This window comes from Anoplophora glabripennis, unplaced genomic scaffold, assembly GCF_000390285.2.
Source record: "Anoplophora glabripennis isolate ALB-LARVAE unplaced genomic scaffold, Agla_2.0 scaffold309, whole genome shotgun sequence".
Classification (NCBI taxonomy): domain Eukaryota; kingdom Metazoa; phylum Arthropoda; class Insecta; order Coleoptera; family Cerambycidae; genus Anoplophora; species Anoplophora glabripennis.
In genome coordinates, this window is record NW_019416391.1 from 20,605 (window position 1) to 31,651 (window position 11,047).

An 11,047-nucleotide genomic window follows, 5' to 3' on the forward strand; every position below is an offset into this window, starting at 1 on the left:
AATGATTAAGCGCTCGCTTAAAATATATATTATGATTAAGGTTCCATGCAAGGAAATAGTGAATGTTAAGAAAAGAGAAGTAAGGAGTGTTCCCGAGCAAATGGATAATGCATGAGCGCCATAACTATTTTAAGATGTTTTAGACGAAAAACACGCGATATAACAATTTGCCAGAAAGTAACAAATTACGGTATTGCACTCTGATGTAAGTCTTTCTTTTATTGGTTTCTTTAGCGGTACAAAATGGGTACGTTTCGGTAGCAAACATGTTTTTAATTTTGAATTAAAACATTTAAACGTAAATTATATCTGCAAATAAAATATATTGGGCCAATCCCATTTTTACTGTATTCCAATGAATTTGGAAACATAGTTTCTAACACCTCTTTTGTCATGTACGTTGATACCTTTGTTAGGATCTGATAACGCAGTTGAGTTTTTAGAAAGAAACACATCTAATTCTTTATTAACAGGGCCGGTTTAGGGTGGGGCTACGCGGGCTGTAGCACCGGGCCTCACGAGATCGGGAGGCCTCGGCAAGATCTGGCAAAATTAATTTTAGTCTTTTTTTTAAGACTCAGTAAAGACTTGTATAGTTTTTTTTTTAAAGAGGGCCTGTAGCCGCGGGCCTCACCATACGTTAATCCGGCCCTGTTTGTTAAAGACGGTGAATGTGTGCTATAAGTCAAATCATATCTACTCAATCCTGCACTCAAATAATTAGGCAAAACCATTGTACCGAATTAAGTTTAATTTTAATCGAATCTACTACTTACGTTATGAAAAAGAAATTACATTTTTGGAATTAACAATTGACGAATGCCTGACCTGGAAATCTCACTGTACTCAATTAATATCGAAATTAATCTCATGTTATTTGATAAGAGAACTAAAAACCTGCTTTAACTTCTTTACAATTAATCTATCTATTTGTCTATCAAGCATATGTGAATTCCAAAATGAGACATGGTGTTGCTTTTTTGGGGAAATTTCTCCCTCATATCAGATGTTTTTTCTAGGATTAAGAAATGAAGGGATTTTTTTTTTAATATAGTCTTTAATATTAGCTCTCATGTCTTTACTGTAGGTTAAATAAGTATATTAAGCTAATTCAAATAAAATCTAAAATTTTCCTAAAAATCCAATCAAATTAACTCAAACAATGTTCTATACCAAAAATCCAGATACACAAAAGATATCTAACCTCACAGACAAGATTCTTGGCTGAAAAATCGGGTCTAACTCGAATTTTATGGGCTTAAAATTAAGTAAAAAATACACAGAATAAATGCCTTTTGTGTATTTGTAGAGGTCGAGCGTCATGTTGTTTGTAACAAAAGAAAAAAAATGCTCTTTCAGTTTTTCGTTTATATTCAAGTTAATGGTTTAATGGTTAATGGTAATTATACATTAAATATTTATTTTACATAATATTCTTATAAAAATTAAAAAAGGCAACTTTCTCTAGCAATACAATTAATTAAATGAAATATGGTAGAATTGAAAGTAACAGTTCTTTTAAATACTATAAAATGTAGTACAATAATATTCTAGACACAATTTACGCAATAACAGTTAATTTTCTGAGCACGGCAAATAGAGTACTGATCACTTTCTTCAAAGAAATAATTGACTTGTTTTTAAAAATACCTTGTTACTTGTCAAAATATCAAAAGCATAATGAAATTACAAAAGAAAACGTGAAAAATCAATAAAAATGTATTTTTCGGGGCCTGACGATACCTTTCGCAGACTTTTGCTTACACCATTCGAAAGAGCAGAAAAAAATAAGTTGTTTTGCACATTTTTTTTTCACCGTTAATTTTACAATGTAAAAAAAAATTGCGAGCTTTTGCAAAAGCCTTTCTTTGTAGTAAATTTCCTCAGGAACAAAATCGATAAGTATACCTCATGTCGATTAGAGGCTTATTTTCGGAGATACAAACGAAAAACTGAAAAAAGAGCAATTATTTTTTTTTCTTTTGTTACAAACAATATGACGCTCGACCTGTACAAATACACAAATTTAGTATTTTATTCTGAGTATTTCTTAATTTTAAGCCTATAAAATTCGAGTTAGGTCCGATTTTTGAAATAGGCATGTGTTTGGTCTAATTCGCCCGGATTATGATGTAAAAATAAATGTTTTCACTTACTTCCAAAAAGAGAACAAATAACAGAAAATCTTATTCGAAAAATTTGGGTCATTGTATATAAGCGGCATTATTTATTATATTACACAACATTTTTATAAAACAAATCTGTTTATAACCTATACAGCAAAAGTCAAAATTGAAATTTTAATTTTAAAATTTGTATTAGGACATTATTTGAGGTTATAAACAGATTTTTGTAATACAAATATTGTGTAAAATAATAAGTAATGGTACTTCTCTCTTGAGTATTTTCGTGTTTTTTTATAAAGAGTGACATTTTTCGATAAAGTCAAAAACAAAAGAGTTTCTCCTCTTGTCAACTCCATCCGTGGACACACTGTACATACATTATTAAGTAATAAACTTTATTGTACTTAAATTCTCAAGTTTTTACTAAATTATTTTATTAAAAAAGTAAAAAAAAATCAAAAAATCTTTTTTTTTTGTTTTCTTTAAAATTGTTTATTAACGATTTTTTGTATAAAATTTTCCTTTTACATTTTTTAAATAAGCCATTTCGATGAGAAATTCAATTCTCTACAAAATTTTTCCTATGAACTATACCGAAATCTTGCTTCGATTTCGTGCTATATTTAAAAAACTGCAGAAGTGCATCCCTATCTTCAATTTCAACCCTCTAATTTAATAGCACCCCGCGGGTTTTTCATTTTTAATGATCCTTCGAACAGGTCATGTGATGAAAATCCTTGAACGTCTTATTTCCTACCTTTTTGCAAAAAATGAGAATTAAAACGTATAGGGGTAAATGCGAAGAAAATCGAAAAATTGGCTAAGTTTGAGTGGCCATATATCAGTCAATTTTCATCCAAAAATCCTTTACAACCTCTTGTTTTAAAGGAAATTTGATCTACTTTTTTTTATGAAACAATGCCTACACCTATCTTTACTCAAAAAAAAACAAGAGGCGAAAAAGTAAAAAGTCAGAAAATCGAATATTTTGCTTTTTTCAAATTAACGATGTTTTGGATAAAATTTTCCTTTTAAATTTTGTAAATAAGCCATTTCGATGGGAAATTCAATTCTCTAAATATTTTTTCCTATGAACTATAGCGAAATTTTGCTTCGTTTTCGAGCTACAATTAAAAAACTGAAAGCGGTGCATTTTCACCCCTACCTCCAATATCCACCCTCTAATTTAATAGCACTCCGCGGTTTTTTCATCTAAAATAACCATTTGAACGATTCATGTGATGAAATTTCTTGAACGTCATAGTTCCTTTTAAAATCCTCTATTCAATAGCCTAACAATTTGGTATTAGATACTTATGAAACATACTTCTGTCTAACCTTATAACAAGGAGAAAACTATCAGTCTAGTTAATGAATTGCATATTTTTACTATTAAAGTGAACGAAATAATATGATGTGAACCCATAATAACTTTTTCTCTATTTTATTACAGAGTAAGAAAACAGTGCCCAATTTGTTTTTATTGTAAAAAATGGCGAAGGCGCTGGTGAGAATATTTAGGCATTTGTAATACTTTTTCTATGGTAGTTTTTTACAACCAATCTTCTATTTTAATGTTATAAATAAATCATTAATCAATTTCAACGTCGAACTGAAAAATAACGTGGTACTTACCTTCACAAAAATAATTTATTTTCATGGATTATCCTAATACTGCAAAAACACTGCGAGGCAATGTTTCAAATGTGGAATTTGAAAAAGCCATTTTATATATTTTAAAATCGATTTTTACTACAGAAAAACACACACTCAGTAGGTTATTTACTTTAATATCTAAGTCAATATAAATACAGTTGTTTTTGACAAATGTTAAGTACCTATATATTTTATTTAATCGTCAAAAACTTTCTTCGGGAGAGCAATAACACGTACAGGACCACCAGATCCTTCTCGCAGTTTCATGGGCATTACCAACAAGGTGAACTCTCTATCTAAAATAATAGTTTGTGTTATTTTATGAAGTACAAACTTTCATTGGTATTTCCTTCCAACTTAAAAAAATTCTCAGTCAGATGGAACTTTCAAAAACACTTACTTGGTAATTCATCTATAAGCTTTACATTCTCTAACACATACATCTGTTTTCCGTTTAGGATACGATGTGCCATGAAGTCGGTGCTCTTCCCTGGGTCTATGCTTGGAGTGTCGAGCCCTACCCCATAGAATTTACCGGAATTTGCCAACCACTCGGCAGCACCCTTAGATACACCTACAATCAATATTCAATTGTCCTTATACCTTTATTATCATTATTGTTTGCCTGCATACTAGTTATTTAGTGGCGAATGATAGATTTTTTTGTTGATTTTACCTGGGAAATTTAAATTCTTCTCTCTGTCCATTTCGAAGTACTTAGTAATGTTCAGCCAGTGTTGAGACCGACCAAATTTTATCAAAAGAACAGTTCCCTTCTCAAAAGGGCCATTTTGTCTTTCCCATTTCTCTAGGTGCTGTACTTCTAGATTAATATTACCTGTTTCACCATTACTGTTGGTCTCATTATGTAAATCAAGTAAAGCACCTGTTGGATAAATGAAATGAAAGAAGAAATTTTTCAAAAACGGAGGGTCACACAGAAGGAGCTTATTAATTTCCGAGTTTTTGTATAGGATGTCACAAATTCCCAAGTCTAGTCGTTACCAAAACTTGAACGAAAATAATGGGACTTTTAATACCATTTTTAATGTAAATTATTCATAATTTGCACTATAATTACATCAAATATCAATTTCATTGATTCCAAGCAGCTGATGAATAAAATTTTCTTTTTAATTTTGTTGCCCATTATTAACAGCATGTCTGACACTTCATATAGTTTTATATTTGACAGTTTAAATTTGTTTATTTATCTGATTTCATATGCTAGATGTTTATTCCATTATTACTTGCACTAATTTTTAAATAAATTGTCGTTTCAAAATTTTGATAACGAACACATGTGACGATATAACCTCATAAGCGTGTGCAATATTTTTCAACTCAGTACGAAATCAATGGAGTCGTAAATGCCGTAAAAGTCGTAAAAGCCATAACTTCAACAACCTGTATCTCGAAAACGGAGCACCCGCATTAAAAGTTTGACATCTTGAAGGTCTCACTATTTTTATTAGGTAATCGGTGCTTATCGTCTGAACCTACTAATTTGTGACACCCTGTATAACTTTCTTAAAATTTACAGTTGTCTTAAATTTTTCTGTGGCCTTGTGTGAGTCAGGGGTTCCCAATAAAGCCAAAATAATTAACTTATTTTTGTCCATAGTACAGTCATTAAAGCTTTTCACCTCCGAATTCTTTGAAACTCAACCGATAAACTTGAAATTTGGCAAATAGAGAAAAGATCAATGAACATTAGTGACATAGCGCCGATTGACGGTTGACCTCCCTTCTCGGGGGTGGAATTTTTTATTTTTTTTTAATCGATAGAAAATAAAATTTTGAAAAAAAATATTCGAAGAATTTTTTCGAGGAATCAATAGTTTTTCACGATTGGAAACTTCGAGTGAAAAAAAAAAACACTTTTTCAATGTATTTTTCGCGAGTAACTCAATAAATACGCATTTTATTTAAAAAAGTGTAAGGAACAAAAATGTGGCTTATAAATAAACAAAGAAAATCGTTTTTTTTTAAAGTGTTGTACGTCCTATACAAAGTGAAATATGGTTACTGGAAAGGGACTTGTTTTGGGAATCGACGGAAAAAGGATTAATTTTACGTGTATAACGCTCCAGGAGTTTTTTGTAGTACTCAAATAGACCTTCAAAATGAGCACTTATAAAAGTTAATTAGAGCAAAATTGAAGGAGTCATCGTCAAAAACAGATGGGTTGCTCATATTTTTTAAGGAAAAATGAGCTGTAAACGCTGTACCATTTCCATCAGAATTAAAATTAATCATAGACCCTTTACAATTAGTTTTGTTTAGTGTTTTTCATACGATCCTGAAGTTAGACCGGTTTAAAATGCGTATTTTTTTTAATAATGTACGGTAAAAGTTGAAAACGTATGTTTCATTATTCAAAAAAAATTGCCTTATTTATATAATAACTCTGAAATTATGAAAGATACGTAAAAAATGATAGACAGCAAAAATGAACCTTTTTTTTCAACAAATATTTTGCTTTTTTTATTCCTATGGCATAAAAAATTAAGGAGATATCGCCGCTTGAAGTATCCATTTTAGTGAAAAAACGACCTGTCTCGAGCCCTTCGATCCTTTCCCTTTAAAAAACGAAGGACTTAAAAGGTTTTATATATAAACGATCTTACAGCTCTTGAAATTATCTGTAAAATGCTTTTTTGTAGGATACTATAGCTTCAAAATTAACCGAGTTATGGTAAAAAAATCAAATACATTTTTTCGGAGAAAAATTTTTATTTTAAATAATTGCACCGTTAAAGCATTCCAAGCTTTTACAAAGTAATTTTTATCATTTTTGTCAATACAGGGGTGGTTTTTAGGGGTTGAAAGGGAAAAACTCTTTTATTAATTGTAAGGTAGGTAACTTTTATTTTAAATAATTGCACGATGCAGTTTCAAAGAATTCAGAGGTTACAACCGATTTTCAGCTTCATCGACTGTACTATCTCCCTTAAAACCTATTGTCAAAAAGAAATTCGGATTATTCATAAAATTCTAAATATTGTTACACTACACACTAACAATAATGTTTTAAAACTTAAAGTAGTTAATCCAGACTGCTGCAGATACCTACGTATAAATATTTTATTCATTGGTGCTCTTGGTAGGTACAAGTGTTTTGATTTTCGATGGAAAAAATCAACAACTCGTGTTTGGCTTACATTTTAAACGCTTTACAAATCAGTCGCTGTATGAATAGCAGTATAATAAATGAAAGGCAATTGTGAAAGATGAATACCGCTGAATAGAGTTAGCCTCATTGTGATATTGACGTGGGCGCGACTATATTATGATTAATAACAATGGTGAAACTATAAAATAATATTTTATTAGGCTAGACCGCTTTATAATGCGCAAAAACACCACTGTCAGAACCTCCCAAGCTAAAGCGACCTTTACAGGGTGTATATTTGAAGACGTGTTCTTCGTCTACAGTCGACGCGACGCCACAAATGCGTTAATTACAGAATCGCGAATGTTTGTTATTCAGCGATCATACTATTTGCTACTTTGACAAAACGCTGCTCCACATATGCGTCTGTCGATCGCTAGGGACACATTCGAAAAATTAAAATTTAGTTATAAGTTACAATCCAGAAAATATTATATGTTTCAAAAAAGAACCATTAGAAACAATTTTATTAAAATAAATATTACTTTAAAATCAGAAGTATCAGAGATATGTAGGTACTCAATTAAGTTAATTTTCAAAATAATGTTTCTATTTTGTTGTCTATGTCTGTGTTGTTTCTATGTTGAAATTTGGTTTAAGACTCAAGTTAAAAACAATATAAAGTTATTTTTTTGAGTTACAGAGAACTGATCTTTTGTTTCTTCTCGTTGCTAGTCATAGGTACATGAAGAATTTTATGAATTTATTGTTTTAAATAAAATATTATACTTATTTAGTTTTTGTTAATTTGAACATTGTAGGTATTCCCAACACATAATTTTCTTATTATAACTTTTATTCATTAAAATCTAATTAAACAAATGACATATGTATATCTAAAAGTCTATTCTTATTTCGAGTTTGTAGAATTTTATGAATTTATTGTTTTAAATAAAATATTCTATGCAAAAAATTTGAATTTTATACACAAGTCATCCAAAAAAAAATGGCACACTGAGTATCCGCCGAACCGGGGTGTGTGACGTCACCGCATGGGAAACCGATGCCGAATGCTTGCCGGTGTTGTCAGTCAGTAGGATAGTCAGGTTTTTGCCTGTTAAGTTTCGATTGAGTAGTTGAGTACATTAAGATACCGAATTTTGTTAGCAATATGGAAAACAGAACAGAAAAAAATTACAAATATTGTATTGTTCCCAGTGTGATAGTATAGAGTGAAGACGCCTAAGAAAATAATAATATCCCCGTAATTATGTCGTGCGGATCTAAAATCAATAGTCTATTAGTCTCTACTTTGATTTGTTTTTTTTTAATATTTTATTTGCAAATTGACATATTTTAAAGCAACAAGGCTACCCTGAGTAATTTACATAGGTATGTAATAAATACGTTTGTATCCTCTAGAAACACTATAGAGTTGTGTTTTCCATTGTTAATTTTTTTGTAAACATTATACAAATACCTATAGGTAGGTACTAAGTATTTATATAAAAATACATAGTAAATATTATATTATTAATATATTTATAAGATATTAGGTAGATTTTATGCAGTTTCCATGAGAATAAAAATAGTAATAATAATTTTGTATTTGATTAGGTAAATCTTTGAAACCTGTGACAAACGGTTTCGTCCAATTAAACGCAAAATCCTTATTCTTATTTACTATTCTTATTGTACAAAAACATCAAAATTTTCGCTACAAATGTACTTTAAAGAAGTTTTACACGTTACTGAAACGTAACCTTTGCATTTTCACTCCTCTCATCTCAGCACTGATAAAGTCGTGGTTTTTATTTAAAAAATTCATAACCATTAACAAACTTACTTTTGGCAAATTAGAAGAATCTGCTTTTACCTTCCATTTTGCTTCCATTTTTTAAATTTAATGTACACAAACGCTAAAACATTCTGTAGATGCAGAAACTCATCTACCAAGCCGGCTGATCGTCCCATGCGGTGACGTCATTGCATTGCCAGGGCTGAGACAAATATTCGCATTTTCAAAATCATATAGTTTGAAAACCGCTCAACGGTTTGAGTTGAAATGTTCAGAATCGCCTAATCCTGAGCAATACTTTGTGTATACAAAATAAGAACGATTTTAAAAATTTACTGAATGAATCAACAATCTGTAATTTGATAATTAAACTTTTAGTTTATTATTTTACCTATTTTTTAGCTTTTTATTTGGTATACCTTTTAGATTTAGCGTGTAGTGAATTATATTATAATTTTTTTCAACAGATTGTTTAACCAGTAGGTATTTCGTTATTTTTTTATATATTCAATACTTATTTTGTGAAAAAAATACAAAATACCTATTATTTAAACTGACAGTTGACATCAGTTTAAGTTTTTCTATTGTGTACAACGTAGGTACAAAGACGTAAATATAAAAATGGTTCCTTTAAAGAAATGCGCAGACTTGTACGAAAATGCCTAGCTATGCGCAGACACTGGCTTGTGCCCCGGCTTAAGTGAATGTCTTAATAATAATTTTTTATTAACTTAGGAAGGAAATGATATTATAAAACCTTACCTTTAGCGATAAGTCTTTCTACTGGTATATTACCAACTTTCCACCCATACTTATAGAAGTGGTAAGGAGCGTCCATGTGAGTACCAACATGTTCTCCACTTCGAAATTCACCACCTGCGTACCTAAATAATAATTTTGCAATAATCCAATTATTCTTTTTTAACTGCTTGTATCGTTGAACGTATAGATGGCATCACGATAGGTACTGTCGGCTGAATGTGATAACTATTATTTATTATATTAATTTTATTTTTATCCTACAGTAACAATCGAAATAAATAAACGTCGCCGTTTGTGATAGTATATAGCCTAGTCCGGACCGACATACATTTGCTCGTCAACAGTTAAACATTTGTATAAAAACTGTATAAAAGTTGTTTAAAATGTGTTTGAAAACATTTGTTTAAAAACATTTAAACAAATGTTTTTGTCTTTAGTCTGGACTCAATTCCTACCTCGTTTAAACAAATGTTTATGGAAACAAAACACAATACACAAGTGTATATAAATGTTTTGTTTGCAGACAAATGTTTCCAAACATTAGTTTGTGGGCAGTGTATGTAGGTCTGGATTGTAGTCGTTGAATTTGAGAGAATTGACGGTTTCGCCCTCTATAGGTGAATAACCGAAATCGCCTTGAACTACAGCAATGATGATGCAAATACCTAACTGTTTTTTTTTTTCACTTTATGTCATAGAAAACTTAATATTAACACTATATTGTCTATGATTTATGCTTTATGTACATACCTACTCAAGGCTCAAGGATTTTATACAAGAGGATTGCTCGATCCCATTTAAGCCTATGTTCGCCAAATAAAATGTCAAACGCTCGAATACGTGACGTCACTACGTTACCTCCGTGCTATGTTTACAATATGTAAAACAGCTCATTTTCCTTACTTTCCGTGTGTTTTTTGTGAATTATTGTTCGTTTAGAGGATTTATCCTCACTGTTATTATTAATTGATGTTATATACGTAGTTTGTTGTTGTAATTTCTTGTTAACTTATTAATATAGTTTGTTATCATTATGTTACTATTTGTGTTTGTGTTAGTTTAGTGTTCAGAGACTTTAGAGCCTGTAATAGAATTTCAATTTTGCTCAAAAGGTAATAAATTTAATATATTTTTTTAGGCATGTATATAAATACTTAAATTTCTTTGTTTTTAGGTTAATCTTTAATAAAAAAAAAGATGCCTGGTCTTCGATGTGCAGTTTATGGCTGCAATAACAGTTTTGTTGGGGTAAAAGCCAAAGGGGAAGATATCAAATTTTTTCCATTTCCAAAATCTAATAATTTAGTTTCACAAACAATTTACAAGGAGTGGATAAATCGTTGTAAGAGGCAGGACAGTTTTAATCCGAATCATAGCCGAATATGTTCTATTCATTTTACCAGTAATGATTTTGAGAGAGACCTGAAGAATGAACTTTTAGGTTAGTACATATAACAAGTATTATAATATTGGGTTTCTTTTAATTTAATGAAAATTACTTAAGTAATGTGTTTTTAGGATTACCTACAAAAAAAATGTTAAAGAAAATGGCTGTTCCCAGGATGCATTTGCCACTTCAGAGTAAAAAAA

The 11,047-nt window shown here is 30.4% G+C and overlaps 1 protein-coding gene and 1 long non-coding RNA gene across 2 annotated transcripts in view; one reads left to right on the plus strand and one right to left on the minus strand.

Annotated features, from left to right (window-relative positions):
• Window positions 1-3,977: 3,977 nt before the first annotated feature.
• The window catches only part of LOC108908558 (kynurenine formamidase-like), a 9,056-nt gene continuing 1,986 nt past the window's right edge, over window positions 3,978-11,047 (minus strand). Inside the window, exons 2-5 of the mRNA XM_018712624.1 lie at window positions 9,458-9,579; window positions 4,459-4,668; window positions 4,183-4,356; window positions 3,978-4,078 (exon numbers count right to left, since the gene is read on the minus strand). Of these exons, the coding sequence (XP_018568140.1) occupies window positions 3,978-4,078; window positions 4,183-4,356; window positions 4,459-4,668; window positions 9,458-9,579 (607 nt within the window). The remainder of the gene's footprint in view (window positions 4,079-4,182; window positions 4,357-4,458; window positions 4,669-9,457; window positions 9,580-11,047) is intronic.
• On the plus strand, window positions 10,388-11,047 carry LOC111691483. The gene is made up of 3 exons (XR_002762959.1): window positions 10,388-10,569; window positions 10,632-10,898; window positions 10,976-11,047. It is a non-coding gene; the product is annotated as an uncharacterized LOC111691483 (long non-coding RNA).